The 17523-nt window shown below is 47.6% G+C and overlaps 1 protein-coding gene across 3 annotated transcripts in view; it reads left to right on the top strand.

Moving 5' to 3' along the window:
• The window catches only part of LOC118224667 (tensin-3-like), a 45951-nt gene that overhangs the window by 13503 nt on the left and 14925 nt on the right, over positions 1 to 17523 (top strand). For all 3 annotated transcript variants that reach the window (XM_035412276.1, XM_035412274.1, XM_035412275.1), the window contains exons 5-12: positions 552 to 616; positions 2570 to 2653; positions 3892 to 4004; positions 5120 to 5180; positions 5427 to 5502; positions 5807 to 5936; positions 8504 to 8569; positions 10883 to 10987. In XM_035412276.1, the coding sequence (XP_035268167.1) occupies positions 552 to 616; positions 2570 to 2653; positions 3892 to 4004; positions 5120 to 5180; positions 5427 to 5502; positions 5807 to 5936; positions 8504 to 8569; positions 10883 to 10987 (700 nt within the window). The remainder of the gene's footprint in view (positions 1 to 551; positions 617 to 2569; positions 2654 to 3891; positions 4005 to 5119; positions 5181 to 5426; positions 5503 to 5806; positions 5937 to 8503; positions 8570 to 10882; positions 10988 to 17523) is intronic.

The raw sequence follows: 17523 nt of genomic DNA, 5'->3' as shown, positions 1-17523 counted from the left end.
AAAAAATGCTCTCTGTTAGGAGAAGGACAGTTCTCTATAAAATCTGCTGCACATTAACTCTGCGCACAGTTCAGTTCCTGAACATTTTCAGTTATGGAGAAATGTGTTATGCTGGCACCATCCAATCACCTTCTCCCATTCTTGAAAGAAAAAAACTTTTTCTGTCATTTATTATGATACTGTGTCTCACTGGGGTGGTCGTGCAGTACCTGGGTTTTTAGGAGGGGGTGGTGCAGGGTCTGAAATGATACTCACAAATCCTCATTCTACAGTCTTTTATGAAACCTTTTTTCTGAGTCTTGGGTGGGGTGTCTCTGGATGGAATCTGGTTGAACACCCCAAGTGTAGAGTAACGGTTAAGGACCTGTTCTTGTACCCTCACAGGTCGTTAGCTCAGTCCCCCGAAATGCTTCGGTATACATCCAGCTCTGTGACATGGACGCACTGTTAAAATGAGAGCTGCGTGTGTAGTTGCTCTGCGCAGGAGCGCCTGTCTAATGCACGTTACATCGTTTTAATTTAGCCTCGCTTCTCATCCCTTATTCTTTCAGGGTGGAAAAGGCCGGATCGGAGTGATCATCTCCTCCTACGTGCACTTCACCAACATTTCAGCCAGGTAATCCTCAGCCAAACACTCCTTCAACAATGTACCTCTGCGGTTTCTTTTGGGTTTTTTTTTGTTTCCTGCTTGGTTTTTGTTTACTGTTTAAATGGGAATTTAAAAAAAAAGATTTTCTGTTATAAAATCCAGTCTAGGGATAACAACGAGAAATTAGCAGAAGCTACAAACGTTATAGCGAAATAAGTCAGATTGTTGTTGTATACAGTGCGTCTGTGTCAGCAGATCTACATCGGCGATTGATAGCCGTTGAATCGGTTTTCTGTTACGAGTGATATCAGGTACTGTCCTATTCCCAGTTATTGATTATCTGGAGGTATTACGTTAGTAAAGCAGAGGAGCAGAGAGAAAAGAGCAAAGTATATTAATGTATTTCAAATAAATTTCAAATAATATATTTCAAATAAAATGACTTCTGGTCGTCCAGTACAGCTTCCTAGTGAACATTTTTGTGGTGAAGTCGGTGGAACGGACTCTAGGCATTCTGGTGAAAACCCGGCTCCGTTTGGTTGAAAAGCGGAAGATTTCCAGCCGACTAGGATGCAGCGAGTCCACAGTATGTCTGGATAAAACCTGAGTTATATTGGGCTTAAGCCTGTTTATGTCAAAACGTCGCTCAGTTCACCCGTCTAGGTGTCTCGAGTACAGCTTTTGCTCACTGAGTTGCGTGAGAAGAGTAATTGAAAGTGAAACATAACTCCTGAAATATCTTAATCTCAGAGAACATTGTTAGCTCATAATATAATATAATATAATATAATATAATATAATATAATATAATATAATATAATATCAGTGAATTTGTTAATTACCTTGTAAAATAATTAAATATGCCCTTGATGTCAGACCCCTGGTCAGCAGGACAGGAAGTGAATGGCACACAGAGTTATTAGATGTTGAGAAATGTGAAATGGAAAGAGGCTGGCAGTCTCTGTGAAGTTAAGCTCGGGAGAGGTGATTGAGGGGGACTTTGAACTTAGCTGGCATTGCTTGGACCGGATTGTGTTGCCATGGGAATCTCATACAGGGAAAACACATGCTGTGACTGTCTGCGTGTTAAAGGTCTTCAAGCAGCATTCCTGCCACAGCCTGGTGTAGCAGTATACCAGCTATTAATCAACGCCCACGATGCTAATTACGGCAGAACTCCCCCCCCCCCCCCCCCGACCCTCAATCCGAGACCCGAAAAACTGGGTGACTTTCTTTTTTTTGGGCATTTATATTTTATTTTTGCACCTATTTTATGCGCACGTGTGGCAAAGTGCCAGGATGTCTACATGTGACATGTGACCAAATGGCTGATGAGGTTGTCACTGGCAGCAGATGCGGTGATTGGCTGCCCTGTGTTATGTGTGTATGAGGGATTATGGGAAAGATCACAGTGAGTCAAGAAGAAAAAGCTGTTGCAAGAAAGCAAGGTTTTATTTTCTTTGCGTCAGTTTATTTCTGTTGCATTGTGGGTACTCTCAGCACCCAGTGTTTGCCTTAAGTTTTGTTTGTTTATCCTGTTGCTACCCCCCCCCTCCCTCTGCTTACATTTCAGACATTCCTCCTTTCCTATGTGTGTGTGTTTGTGTTTGTTTGTGAGCTTGTGTGTGTGTATGCATGCTCACATAGTCTCTAACATTGCTGTGATATAAACCCAGCTCAGGTGGACTTAGAGGCTTTCTGACTCCCTGGCCCTTATCCTCTTCAGAGCCCGCAATTCATTGTTGTCCCCTGTAGGGCACAGATGTCCTCGTGAGAACCATATGTTCTGCTGTGCTGAAACCTATACTACCAGGGACATCAGTTAAAATAAAACAAGTAATATTTTCAAGGCACGTGTATTATATCAGAAAAAAAATGAAAACTTTTCTTCTGCCGGGTACAGTACATGTGCCCTCTTATGCATCGCATCTACAGTGTGTACCTGTCAGTGATTTTTAACCATAACCCCCCCCCCCACAGTGCGGATCAGGCCCTTGACCGTTTCGCCATGAGGAAGTTCTACGACGACAAGGTTTCCGGCATAATGACGCCATCACAGAAGCGGTAAGGGGAGCACGCTTTCCCGCTCGCTCGCTCGCTCTCTCTTATCAGTGTTTCCGACATCGGGCTGAATGTCACCCGTAGGGCACACTACAACTTTCACTTTTACATGTTTCCAACTCATATAACTCATTTATATCAGTATCTTTCTGTCTCGCTCTTTCTTATATAATATATATAGTCATATATTACATTACATTACAGGCATTTGGCAGACGCTCTTATCCAGAGCAAGTGTACAACCATAACCAGGAACAAGTGTTTTGAAAACCCTAGAGGGAAGTACAGTTCCAAGTGCAGGGAGAGACCGCGTAGTTTAACTTGGACCCTGTAGGTTAATCTGATCAACACAACCGAAAGCAGCAACAAAGCAGTCTATGCAAATTATGTGCAGACATATTTATGAGTGCTCGTGCGTGTGGATGACAGTGCTCAGAAAAGCACGCCTGTTGAAACACAAACACTCTGGACAAAATGAATCCTGAACGGTCTGTTTTGGGAAAGATTAGGGGCTGGTTGGTTCCTGTAGCCAGTCATCAGGGGTGTTGAAGGACAGGTCAGTGGTCAGGACCCTGGGGGGGTTCAGCGGTCACCCCTAAATCATCACGGCACCGGCCCCCGCTAATCCGTCCCTCCCCGTGCGACTCCGATTTGGGCGTGAGGTCAATAACCCGTTTGACCCCCTGTGGTTTGGGACACCTTCAGGCCACCATTTTACTGTTCAATCTCCAGCTCTAGTCACAAGATGAGTCGCCCCCTTATCGAACATGCCACGCACTTTTGGCACGCTTAGAAACATATTATGAGCCATTGTTCATCATTATGAATTTTTTTTATGTTGCTAAATATTTTTACTGACTGCTTTATTTACTTGTATAGGCGAGGTTATTCATATATCTTACTGGTTGATGTCATTTTAAAAAATTTGCGGCAACATTTGTGAGAAAATGTGACCAAACGTTTGTTTTTTTCCTTTCAAATGCGTATAGATTTGTTCTGTTTCACTCTAGTGCTATAGTAAGTATTTATATTATGGTAAATAGAGTCGTATCGTATCGGTAGAGCTGCCAGTGCTTTGCTGGAAGGTTCTCCCTCTAGTGGTGGAATGTTGTTACTGCCATCACTCTGGCGGGAGGCTGCTTGGCGCATGAGTGAGTGACAGAATGCGGCCATTTTCAGGGCTGTTTGCTCCATTAGCAGTACCCCCAGAAATGTTCTTAAAAACCTTGGATGTGTTTCAGGTATGTGTGGATCCTGCACAGCCTTCTGACTGGAGCTATGAAGATGAATCCCTCTCCTCTCTTCCTGCACTACGTCGTCCTGCATGCGGTGCCGAATTTTGACAGCAACGGAGGTGAATAATTCTCATCAAACACCCTTGCATGCCACACGGTCACATTTACCTTTTCATATTAGCCCTTAAAGGGAAGCTAGGTAATTCAATGTGGTTGTATTTTGTGAATCTCTTCAGTTGGGAAGTATTTTTTAATTTTTTTATTATGTTTCTCGAAGTTGTGATTGTCCAGATTTTTTTTTTTGCCTTCTTCGCCTGAATCACGTCGGGTCATCACATCTCACCTGCGTGTCACTATTACACATGCAATGTGAAATGCATCGCTAAGGCAGATATTGGCCAGACCGATGTCTGACCAAGAAGATGACACGTTGAAATTGGTGCGTTTTTGAGCCATGTTCTCAGTGGACGTGTCTATCCACACGATGATCTGGGCCACGTTCCCATTTTTGACACAATGGGATTTTTCCACCGGCAGTTGAAAAGACCTGCCTCACGTTACTCGAGGTTATAAAAACAGCAGCAGCTTCCCAGCAGGGTCTCTAAGGACCCGCAGGTGTCCAGGTGATTCACCTGTAAGCTGTAGACCCGCGCGGTATCAGACTACCTGGATCCGTCCCCCTCCCACGCAAGCACAGCTCCACAGAGGGGTGAAAAAATTCCATTTAATCATCCTCCAGGGGGGCGAGGCTGATGACCACATCTGCCCCTGAGAGGGGTATTAAAGCAATAATGGAGTGGAGAGCCACTCCCCTTTTCTCAGGGACGTGCAGAATTTCGGTGGAGGGCAGGCTTTGCTGCATCGGGAGGTCACTGTGCCATCGACAGAGCGAGTGAGTGTGTGAGTGAGTGAGTGAGTGAGTGAGTGAGTGAGTGAGTGAGTGAGTGTGTGAGTGAGTGAGTGAGTGAGTGAGTGAGTGAGCAAGCGAGTGAGTGTGTGTGTGTGTGAGTGAGTGAGTGATTGTGTGAGTGAGTTAGTGAGGAGGTCATTTAAACTCTGGAGACTTGGCAGAGAAAAGAAGTTAAAAGTATTTTAGGTTTTTTGACATAAATGGATAAATGAATGGAATTTTTAAATAAAAAAACATTATCATTGCATAAAACAAGGGTTTTTTTTCTCTGTCTTATGGTCTACTTGTCTCATGGAAATGCTTCAATGTTGTCTTTGTTCACAGTCTGTCAGCTGTATCTGAAAGTCTACCAAGCCATGCAGGCTGTTTACACATCAGGAATTTAGTAAGCAGTTTAATTCATTACTCAAATGGAATCTTAATATATCACAATTTTATGTATTTTGCAGTAATGTGATTCTTCTATTAGAGTTGTTTGTGATTTGTGTATATCTTCTCTGTGGTGTGTGTGTGTGTCTGTGTGTGTGCTTGCGTGTGTGTGTCTGTGTGCCTGTGTGTGCATGTGCGTATGTGCGTGCGTGCATGCGTATCTGTGTGTGTGCGTGTGCGTGTGTGTGTTTCTCAAACACAGCCACGTTGGACCGGGACATAAAAGCAGAGTTTGCATGGCCCTGGAGCCAGCCCAGATGCTGAAAGGAGACATTATGGTAAGTATATGAAATGACAGAAGGCATCTATAGCTCAATACCCCTCTTTTGAAATAGACACCTGAGCCAGAATGTGTTTGCTCTTCCCTGGGATCTGAACACTCACTCAAGCTGATGTGTCTGTTTGTGTTTGTGTGTGTGTGTGCGCGAGTGTGTGTTTGTGTGTGTGTGTGTGTTTGTGTTTGTGTGTGTGTGTGCATGTGTGTGTGTACGAGTGTATGTGTACGTGCATGTGTGTGTGCGCAAAGTGAGGTCATTGCATGTTTTCCGTGCTATTTATCAAACTGCATTGTCTCCATCCCAGATTAAGTGTTACCATAGAGACGTGCGCGCGCCCAGCCGGGAGGCGGTGTTCCGTCTCCAGTTTCACACGGGCGCGGTCCAGGGCCGCAGCCTCGTCTTCCAGAAGAGCGACCTTGAGCACGCCAACAGCGGTACGACACCGTTCCTGCGGTCCCTTTGAACTTTGGATCTCAAAACTCCTCCCAAAAAAATCGAAGGTGGAAGGGCGGGGTCAAGGGGGAAGGGGCGGGGGGGGGGGGGGGGGGGGGGGGCGGTGGCATCACACAGCGGCTGACACACGTCACGTTATAACATGAACTGATCTTTTCGTGTCCTGTTCATCCTCGAGCTCGGCAGTGCTGCGTTTTTTAAGCTGCTTTTCGCCTTCGTCATAGCGAAGGGGGGGTGACTTGGAGGAAATCGATGCGCATTAACGCAGACGTGAGGCCGCTAGGATTATGCGCATGTGGGTACAAATCCGGTAACCCAGAAACCAATATTCCATACTCAAACGAAAAGGGGGGGGGAAGGTAAGAGTGGAAGGTCAGCGGAGTTGTCAGTGTGTTTAGCTGCGTTACGTCACCAGGCCTGAATGTGACTGATGGAAGAGGGACATCTTTAAGTGTAATCGGATCGGCCATAGTGAAAGGCCTGCTAGCTCTATGTGTCTCGAGTGGGTTTGACGCAAGGTAGCGCGACTGGTGTGAAAAAAAGTTACTTGCTGTTATGCTATACGGTCTCACACTGGTCATCCATTCATTTCATTTCATGTATTCATTCACTGGATGCATTCGAGTCCTGTTAAAAATAAAAGTGCTTGCTGCACGCACTGCACCGTTTACAGTGTACGTGCGTTCGTTTTGACATTGTGTTAAAACGTGTCAGCTCTAACTGCTGGCGTGAGCTGGGTTTTAAGAAGAGGCATCGGAAATGGCCGTGATGGTCGTAACGTGGGTCGGCGGCTCGCAGTGTTTTTATCGAGTCCAGTCATGCCCGAGATAGGCCATTATGTGTTTGGAGCAGGGCGATTCTTCGGTTCCCTAAAACCACTGCGCTAGCAGGCGTCCAGGGCTCAGCTACTCCAGTAGCCCTGAAGTGTCTTTAATGGTTTTAACATTTTACCAGTAGCCCTAAAGTATCTTTAATGGTTTTAACATTTTACCAGTAGCCCCGAAGCGAGCTGCAGGTGAGCAGGATTAGCCGCATGCTAATCGCTGCACTTTCACACCCACTCTTATAGTTGGGCCGTCCGCTTTCAAATTCAAAGGGCTGTTGAACAGGGTGCTAATGGGGGGTCGTCACCAAGCGAGCGGCGCCGTTTGAATGGCGCAGACTGCGGTGGAGACGTGCTTCACTGTGCTGTTCTCTTCCAACGCGGAGTTAATGCCAGAGCTGGGAAGTCCAAGGGTCAGAAAATAAAAGTCCCTCCATGTGGTTTTTCAACCCGTGAACTCAGCCCAGCTGATTTCACCAATTAATTTCTGACTTCTACCTCCTGGCTGAAGAATTGTGCTAATTAACATTTCCTAGGTGATTGGAACAAAATATCGGGGAGAACTTTTACTTTCTGAACCTGGGTTTTCACCTGTGGTTAATTCGTTCTGTACTTTTTTTTTTGCATGGTTCAAAGTTCACATTGCCACAGAACATCCACTGCTTCCAAAGAAAGGGAGTGGTTTAAATGGCAAATGCACTGCATTTATATCGCGCTTTTATCCAAAGCACTGTACAATTGATGCCTCTCATTCACACATACACTCACACACCCATGGTGAAAGGCTGCCATGCAAGGTACCAATCAGCTCGTTGGGAGCAATTAGGGGTTAGGTGTCTTGCTCGGGGACACTTCGACACGCCCAGGGCAGGGGATCGAACCGGCAACCCTCCGACTGCCAGACAAACCGCCCTTACCTCCTCAGCTATGTCGCCCAACACATTTTTAGGGGGCGTGGAACCCAGACCGCGCTTTCCTAACTTCCTGTTTTCATCCTGTGCCCGGGCCCTCAGCCGCGTTGTTTACACGACCTTGGACAGCGTGTACCTTAAACGAACCGGGCGGCCGAGCATGTGCTGGCTGGAAGAGAGAGAGCCGTCATGTCCCAGACACCAGAGCGTTAATGTGTGTCAGCAAACACCGGAAAAGGTTAGAGAGACTTTTACAGCGGCGGTGTGGGGGGGGGGGGGGGAATAAAAAATAAAAAACGCTCGGTTTTTTAATGTCAGAGTTCTGCATTTCTGTTATTGGATTCACTGGGGTTGTTAACATTTTTTTCAGCCCCTGCTGCTGCTGCAGTAAATATTAAACAGAGGCGTGCGATGTTTTATCTGGGCTTAAAGGGGACCGCTGAGCAAACAGGACGGGCGACAGGCTCCCGGGGTCGTGCGGGGTTTGAGAGTGGCACGGCGCCCGTGCCAGGCAGGCGTATTCAGCGGCTTCAGTGCCCGACGGAGGCAGACCGAGGCTCTGGAAAACTGATCTGAAGCTCGTCGCTTTCTCCTTCGTGTCCTGACGTCTGTGGCGCTGCGCTTCTGAGTTTGACGGGAGAAAGAAGATTATATTTACCAGCGCACTTCTGGGGAAGAAAAATGCAGTTTTTTTGCCACAGGACATTTTGAAACGCCTGCGGTTTCATTTGTGCTTTTTCATTTCAGTTGTTTTCCTACCATCCCCCCTTAATTTTGACATCTTTTCTTTTTTTTTTTGTTTTGACGTTCCCAGATCCCAGATTTTTGGATTACGGGAAAGTGGAGCTGGTGTTTTCGGAAAGTCCGGAGAAGATACAAGGTAAGTCCTGGACCAGCGCCCTTCTCTCTCTCTCTCTCTTCCTCCTCCGCGCCATTCTCCTCTGCCAGTCAGGCAGAACCCCCAGACGCAGATCAGACTCAGACTCATCATCGCTGAGATCAATCACAAGGAGAGCGGGGATTAGTCACTGTCGCACGACCCTGTGACCACTGAAAATGGAATGTTCAGCGAACAGACTCAACACCATACGAATTTCATGACTTCTATTCTTTTCTTTTTTTAAAATGGTACCACCAGTACTGTGGTGTAGTTGGCAGGCGTAAAACAGTGCTTTCAGTTCAGCAGGATTAGATGTGCCCCTGAATTGAATTGCTTTTATTGAATCCTTTAAGGCTTTAGTATGCAATAGCAATGTCTTCCTTCCTGAAACCCAGACCCACAGTGTTCGGGTGCAGAGTCCAGTACTCAAACAAACACAGGGTTTTCTCAAACACAGGGTTTTCCCAAACCGTGTACTTGGGACACACAAAGCTTTTCTGTGTCTCAGCTAGGTGCTCTGTATCGAGCCATTAATTCATCACTGATTGTAATTTCGTATTTATGTCATTAGTGTCTGCTGCTAGTTCTCGGTAACAGGTGTAGGTGTTTCCTGAAAATTCTGTCGGATGAGTGACCAAGGCAGGTATCTCTGTGAATTAATTTCCTTTTATTTGATTCCCTCAAACTAGTAAGTTAAGACATCAGCTTTACTGACTGGGACCAATTATGTGTTCCATGTGTATGTTACTGCCTAGGATAAAGGATAAACTGGATATCAGATATAAGCTTCATTGAGACTCGTGCAACTCACTTTAATGGGCAGATACAAAAAGGAAATGCATTTCTTCCATTATAAGACTTGAAGTATATTTATTTAAATTGATGTACAGAACCAGCAAGGGAAATATGTGAGAAAAAGCATGCTCGGCCTATATGACAAAGAATGCGAAGCTAGTAATCGAGTCAACATCTGAAAAAAAGATTATTGTTCAGTTAACCGCTCCATCAAAATGTAAACACCGGAAAACGCGTGCAGAAAGGGAAGTAGACTCCTCACTTCAATCGCTACCTTCTGTGGTGACGGAGAGGTAAATTCACCTGTGAGGTGTTTTAACCCAGTTCCGCCAGGAGAGGGGTTGAGAGAGTAAAGCAGGAGGAAGGCTCACCAGCGTTGCTCAAGAGGAAAAAATAAAGTCCTGTTCGTACGCACCAATCAGGCTGGAATGCAGATTTTAAGATACCGTATGAAGGGGGGGGGAAACACTCAAGAGAAACTAGCCTTGTCCACTTTTATTACACTAATTAACTTCTACTGCCTTAATGAATGGGGTTCTCATAGCAGAGCTAACGATGTAGGTTGTTGGCATGAATACTGGATTCATTTATTTTGCCCTGGCGATAATAAAATACTGGGCACATGTAAATGCGGCATTTATTGCGAATCTCATGTAAATTAAATTTTGTGTTCTATGCCAAAATAAGTCAGCACCACAGACTACACTGCCCTGTTGCAATGGGGAGGGAACTGGTGAGGTTATATTTGTCCTTTCATGTTGTGTCCCATTTAGTGAGTAAGTCTCAGGGGTGTAACTAATATTTAAACCATGGGAAATTGCACAGCCCTTAAATCACCCAGTGAATTAACCGAAGATGCCCAGTGAGCCAATGAAAAGTGGTAAAACGGTGTGCTCATCTGATGGGAAAGGTCATTTTGAGCTCATAATCTAATGAAGGTCATGTAGTTCAGAGTCACTATAGGTCACATAAATGTTGTCTTATCATTATATGGCCAATTTGTGATTATACTAGTGAAAGTTCAATGTAGTTGTAAATGCAGCCTATACTCATAATCCTCTTGGGTATAGGCTCATTTCTCAGTCACGGTCTGTAACAATGACCTATATGCAGAGTTCACTTTGCTTTATTATTTCATACAGGCACTAGTGTAGCACAGTGTAGTGCAGAACTGTCAAACCCTGTTTGAGATCTACCGTCCTGAGATCAACCCTAACGAAGCGCACCTCATTTAACAGCTAGAGCAGGGCTGCCCAACCCTGCTCCTGGAGATCTACCGTCCTGTTCGGTTCTCATTTCAACCCTAACGAAGCGCACCTCATTTAACAGCTAGAGACCTGGTCGAGCTGCTAATGAGTAGAATCAGGTGCGCCCAGACTAGGGCTGAAATGAAAGGCTCCAGGATGGTAGATATCCAGGAGCAGGGCTGGGCAGCCCCGTTGTGGTGCGCGTGAAGGGTGTGTGAGGGGTGCGAGGGCCTCTGTGTTGACCCCCTCGTGCGTTTGGCTCCGCCCCAAGGCTGCGACCGCTGGCAGAACGGGCCGGACGTAACCGTGGACTACAACACCGCCGACCCGCTGATCCGATGGGACTCCTACGAGACCGTCCCCTCCGAAGCAGAAGGTACTGCGCCGGCCGCCCGTCACCGATCACCCCGGCCTGTAGGGGGCAGTCTTTGCTTTTGGACCAAGTAGAAAAAACCATTGTGCCAGTGTTGGGGATGGGGACACTGTGCCGTAAGAGACTCGTGGGTTCACTGAAGAGGATTTTTTTTTATCTGGCAACCTTGTCTGTGATTGAAAATACAAATCCAAAGTTAATTTTAGTCAGAGCCTAATTTTTGTAAATAATCAGTTTGACTGCTCATTAAAAAAAAAAGTATTTTATTTGCCTGATGTCAAGATATGCATTTTGTAACAGGCAGGGTAATTTCCCATAGGATCCAACAGTAATTTGGCCCAAATTAACAGTAAATTGCCTATCCGTTAGGTTAGGAGGTGCTGATGTTTCCACAACATTAGCATTTTACTGATAGCTGCATGTGGCTACTGTTAATTGTTGCCTAGGCGATCGTTGTCAGTTTAATTATCAAGAGCTTGGCCTGAAAAACACAACCGTTTTCTTTTTTTTTACTTTTAATTTTATCCTGCACTGTATAGTGTGTGTGTGTGTGTATGGCAGCCTGGTACTCCTCTGGCTGCTTGGGTGTACCGTGTGTAAAACACAGAGACTGTGTTGTTTTGGTAGGAGTTTGTTCATCGAGGCTTCTCTTGTGCAGACATGCTGTCACTGCTGGAGTCAGCATAGCTGGAGTAAATTATTATACACAAAACAGACACACGCATATGCACACGCACACGCACACACACATACATACGCACATCCAAATACACACATATGCGCCTGTGCTCACACGTGCATATATACATGCACATACCAGCAAACACACACAAGCACGGACACGCACAAGCACGCATACCACCACACACATGGCCAGCTGTTATTATACTGGCACACGGTTGGCTGTGTTTATGGTCTTGTGATGAAGTGACAGTGGCTTATTACTGGGCAAACAAACCCTGTGTGGGAAACATAGATCTGTGATGCCTGGGGAAGGGGGGAGTGTGCATTTTATTGAAGCGTGTGGGTGTTCCTCTTCCCATACCCCCCTTCTCAGGGTATGTGGGTACCCATGATGCTCGGGGGCTCAGAGTTACACAGTATTTGGAGCATCTGGCAAAGTCGTGCGATCCTCTCACCCCAAATACCTCCCCCTACTCCCTTCTGCACCCCAAATACCTCCATCTATGCCCCCTGTACCCGAATACCTCCCTCTATGCCCCCCGCACCCCAAAGATCTCCCCCTACTCCTCCCTGAACCCCGAATACCTTCTCCTACACTGTCCTGCACCCCGAATACCTCCCCCCATGCCCCCTGCACCCAAAAGACCTCCCCCCACACACCCCCTGCACCCCCTCTGGTCCAGCTCTGTACCCCTCTGCCAGCGTTCTCTCCCTCTCAGTTGTTCACTTCACCAAGATAGAAACTGAAAATAAATTAGAAAAAAATTCACCAGCAAGCCTTGGACTTCGGCTGTGCTGTAGTGTGTGTAATGTTTATTTGGGGCTTCTAAATCCTGGGGAGTGTCTTTGCTGCAGAACAGGAGTGCAGCCACCCAAATAGAAAGGGGGGGGGGCACGTTATATGATTGACGCTAAGCCTCTTGACCAACAAGAAAAAAAAAAGGCAATCACCGAATTGTTTGCGCAAGTCTTTTTTTGGCCCAGATTTTTTTTTTGGGGTTCTTAGACTTCAAAGCTCTCGGGGGTATTTATAGTTTATAAGTTTCGCGTGTAAACATTACGTTTGCTGGAGACGGTTGGCCGGTTCTTTTGGAATTCTGCGGGTACTTACTTGGTAATCAACGGGGCACGTCTGCTTCCTCCAGGGACAAGTCAATTAGCCCATTGTGGGGGAGACCGTGCAGTGTCAACTAACCAGGAAGGACAACGGCAGCACTATGCGGCAGTAAGAGGAACAGAGTCCGATCAAGAAAAACGATAATTTATCTCTTTCTATTTTACTCATTTTCATATGACAATATATTTTTTTTTCCCTTAACTTTGAGTACGTTTATACTGATCTTCGCATCGTTTCATTTCTTACACCATACAGTGAACCCAGTAGTTCTTGGAATTAAGGAAATTCAGAAAAGGGAAAAAAAAAAACAAAAACAAATATTTGTTGACGACAAAAACAGCAAAGATAGGTTGGCGATTCCACAGAAGCCTGGAAATAGTCTGAGAGAGGAATGGCATGAGGGTTAATGTTTTTAATGCAGTGCTGTGGTAGTGACTGTCTCATTCGTCCCTGTAGTTTCCCCAATCTGTCCCCATGTTCGCAGATGTACCTGGAGGCAGCTGTGACCACCCCTGAGTGCTAACAAAGTATGATCAGCCTGGCTTTGTTTTCCTTAACCCTTCGAGGAGTAGGTTTTCAAGAGCGTTGTTTTTTGTTGTTGTTCTAGAACTCCTTCAGCTTTCAGTCGCCAGTAATGATTGTGACATCAGCGTTAGAATGTCCACAATTAAGAACATTCTCATCGTGTATTTGTGATCTCACACCTTAAAGGGTTCTCCTTCTGTCTGAGCGGATCGTGGCGGGCCGCGCATGTCAAAATGTCTTATAGAAACCGCTCCCATAAAAAGCGGCTCTAGGACACATTCCGGAAACATTCCGGAATATTCCAGAGTGTTTTTTTTAAAGCGGCACAGATCAGAGGAGGTCCGCAGTTAAATCTGTGGCGACGCACAGGTCTGCGGTTTATGAGTCCGTCAGACGAACAGACAGATGGCGATATGACAACAGGAAGTAAGGGGTGTGCTTAGTTGCTGGGAGACGTGGTGCTCTCATTGATAGATGGGCACAGCTAAGGGTCTGTGTAGCAGTGGTGTGGGGTGGGGTGGGGTGGGGGGGGGTGACTGCCTGTGTGGTTCTGTCAGCTTATATCAAGGAGTGCCCCCCCCCCCTCCCCTCCTCGGGCTTGTGTCTGTACAGCTGCCGATGACCCCCTACCCAAAGGAAACCCCAAAATGCAGACAGGTGGTGTCGCTGTTGCACAAACCCCCCCCCGCCCTTCACAATTCCGCACGGAACACCTAGGTGTGTAGCACCGAGCCAGAAAGGATGATACTGTGGCGAACAGTCCGGGATCGTGTGCATGTCTGAAATACTTTCAGCTGCAGGCGCGGATAAGATCTTTACAAAACATAGACAGTCTTGCACATCCTTGGGAGTCGCCCAGGAGTTTTAAAAAAAGGTGCTTTGGCTGAAAACTGTGCCGGTACCCTGGCGAAGTTTGTGTGAGTGTTGCTAACGTGGGTGAGAGACGTGCACATACTCCTCACGCGCATTAGGACCCGGGCCTGTGTGGTAGCGCCAAAGACCCGTCCTGCTGAGACTTCGACTGACTCCACAGCGCGGTGATCTCAGACGGGGGTGGTGGGGGGTCCTGTGGTGGGTCGTTAGTCCAGTCCACACACACAGGACCGTCTTAAAGGGGCGTAAATCCCCAAATGCAGCACGGTGGGCCGTTGACCCTGCCCTCCTCAGGCCGACCCCCTACTTGCACTGACTTGAGTAGCAGGACAGCCCTAAATCATACACTTTTTTTTTTAAACTAAAAGAAGTGTCATTAAATGTAGAGTGTTTTTTTTTGAGGGAGAGGGCTGCCCCACGGCCTGCTGGGAAGTGCCACCCCAGCTCCCCTGTCCCGTCTCAGCTCCAGGCAAGTCTCTCCAGAGTTTTATTTTAGCTTCGCCAAGAGCAAAAAAAAACAAACAAAACAAAAAAAAAACCCCCCAGCACAAAAGAAGAGTGGGAACAATCGGTGAGCCCCAGCGACGGCGGCTTGCGCACATCTGGTTCTATACCAGCGCTAAATGCGGACGCGGCCGCCGTGTAATTTCGCGATACCTACATCTGGGAACGGGCCGGGCGGCTGGGGGAACGAGACGGGAACACTGCCCCAATTAAAGCGCCGACTCCACTGGAGAGAGGAAAAATACCCGGGACCTGAGGAATGTTGTTTTCGGCTTCTGAAGGTTTTGTTGTTCCTTTCTCTCTCTCCCCCACTCTTTCTCCTTCCCTCTCTCTCTCTCTCTCTTTCACACACTCTCTCTCTCACCTTCCCTCGTTCTCTCTCTCTCTCCCCCGCCCTCCCTCCTTCTCTCCCACTCTTTCTCCCTCCCTCTCTCTCTCTCTCTCTCCCTCCCTCCCTCTCTCCTGGTCTCCGCTGGGTTCTGTGAGTTCAGATTACAGTTAGCCTCGCTGCCCACGCTCCCAGGGCTCCTCCTCCATGTTTACATTCCCCACTTGCCATATTTGGCCCATTCAAGGTCTGCTGTATGTATGCTGCATAAACACCTTCCTCCTACGTGAGGGGCGGAGGGGCGGAGAGAGGGGGGGCGGGGCGGGGCGGCGAAAAACGTGGCCGTCCCCCGTCGCCGTCCCGTCACCTGGCGGGGCCAGGAACCTGTTTCCCCTCCCAGAACCTCTCCAAAAACCCTGTCGTGTGGACATAAGGGGCCAGGAGCGGCTACCTGCACTCAATGAAGTGGTAAGGAAAGAGAGAGAGAGAGAGAGAGAGGGAGAGAGAGAGAGAGGGGTGGGGGTGGGAGGGGGGAGGGAACAAAGGGGAGAAGGGGAGTGAGCAGAGAAGGAAGGGGATACAGAGAGAGAGAGAGAGAGACGGACAGACCAGAGGAAAGACGGATACAGAGGGTGAGAGAGAGTTAGAGAGAGAACAAGAGAAAACGAGAGAGTGAGTGAGAGAGAGAATAAGAGAGTGTGTGTGTGAGAGAGAGGAAGAGAGAGAATAAGTATGTATGTGCGAAAGAGAGAGTGTGTGTGTGTGCGTGTGTGTGTGTAACTCTGGGGCACTGTTATCGCACTGTGAGAAGGAATGCAGGCAGCTTGCCTGTGCAGAGCTGCCTGAGAGAGAGAGAGAGAGGGAAAGAGAGAGAAAGAGAAAGAGAGGGAGAGCAGACCTGGGAAGCTGGGGAGCTGAAGTGCCTCTTGGGATAGCGCTGAGCGCTAGCAGTCCAGCTGCAGCGCAGCCTGCGTCTCTCTCTCTCTCTCTCTCCCCCCCCCCCGCCCCGCACAGAGGAGGGGGGGGGGGTCTGCAGCCGGCTCTCCTGGACTGAAACGTGTGTTTCACCCGAGTGGTGACTGAAGTGGAGGAGGAGGAGAGGTGGAGGTGGAGGTGGGGGGCGGAGGGGGATCTAATGGACGGAGGAGGGGGGCGGGGAGGGTGGTGGTGGGGGGGGGGGGTTCTTTTATCATGCGTGTCTGGTATTCGGAATTCATAGCGCTGGCTGGTCTTAATGGCAGATTGAGTCAGGTATGTGGCAGCCACTGGCATCTCGCTTGTGTGCCTGTTTGTCTGTTTTTGCTGTTTTTGCCTGTTTGCCTGTGGCAGTTCAAGAAGACGCTTTTTAAAAAAAGAAGCGCCCTTTCCCTCCGACTGACGGTGTTCGGGCGGGTGCGTCGTCAAATGTGGTTCTTGTTTTGCTCTGCGCAGCGCTGGTCTTGGTTAAGCTGTCGAATGTTGATGTGTGTGAGTATTTTGATTTTTTTTTGTCATTTAGGGATGTGTATATCACGGTGTCTTATGGTACTGCCGGTGTTTAAGAGAGACGTTCAGAGCAAACTTTGAGTCAGATGTTTTACTCTTTCTGCACCCATGCTGTAAATCACACCTCTGTTACACCGCCAGTGCCGCAGTGCTACTGAATTGACTCTCGTGCCATTAATGTTTTTCCTCGTGTTTTATGTAACGTGACTGCGGTACACACCAGGCTAATTCACAGTGTTTGGGGCTCCCTGTCTTATCTTGACTTATGCTTTCTTTATATTCAAAGGATAATTATGTTGTTAGGCATGATCTTACACCCTCTGCATTTTGACTCGATGTATAAAAGCTGGAGTTTTTAAAAAACATTTTTTAAAACTTTGAATTACAACTTAACTTGAAGCGAGCAGGCCTGATCTGACATCGCTGTCAATAGCAGGCTAAATCAGTTCTGTGTGATCTGTGGTCACGTTTATCTTTTTTCTTTTATCTTCTCGGTTTTCTCTGGCCTCAGGTTAAGCCCCTGAAGTCGCCCCGGCGATCTCTTCCATCGCCGCTCGTTTCGTTGCAGCTCGTGTGAAATACGCCGCGGTCGCATCCGACAGGTTTAGCCGCAGAGTCGCGTTCAATCGGAACGATTGCGCGACGGAAGGGGCTTCATCGTTTTTTTTTTTGGCGTGGGGCGTTCTGAACCGTCCCGCCCCGCGTTGGAGAAAGGGACAGGGTGGGAGACGGGGGGGATGTTTTGCGTTAAATAGCGCGGTTTCGGCTGTCCGTCAGGCCTGTTTACGGGACCCGTAGGCTCCCGTGTGGGGCTGCGGGTGTGGAAACCCAAACAGCGGGCGCAGACACGGGTGCAGGTCACCTGGCCAGGTGGAGGTGTTCTTTGATTGCTGCACTCAGCGCGCGGTTTTATCTTGATCAATGTCTGGAGAGACGAGACATGTTTTTTTTGTTTGTTTTTTTTTGTTGTCCCCTCCAGGCTGCACTTCTTTTGTGTACGTGTGTGCGTGCGTGCATGTAGGG

This window comes from Anguilla anguilla, chromosome 4, assembly GCF_013347855.1.
Source record: "Anguilla anguilla isolate fAngAng1 chromosome 4, fAngAng1.pri, whole genome shotgun sequence".
Classification (NCBI taxonomy): Eukaryota; Metazoa; Chordata; class Actinopteri; order Anguilliformes; family Anguillidae; genus Anguilla; species Anguilla anguilla.
This window is presented reverse-complemented; position numbering and strand designations above follow the sequence as displayed.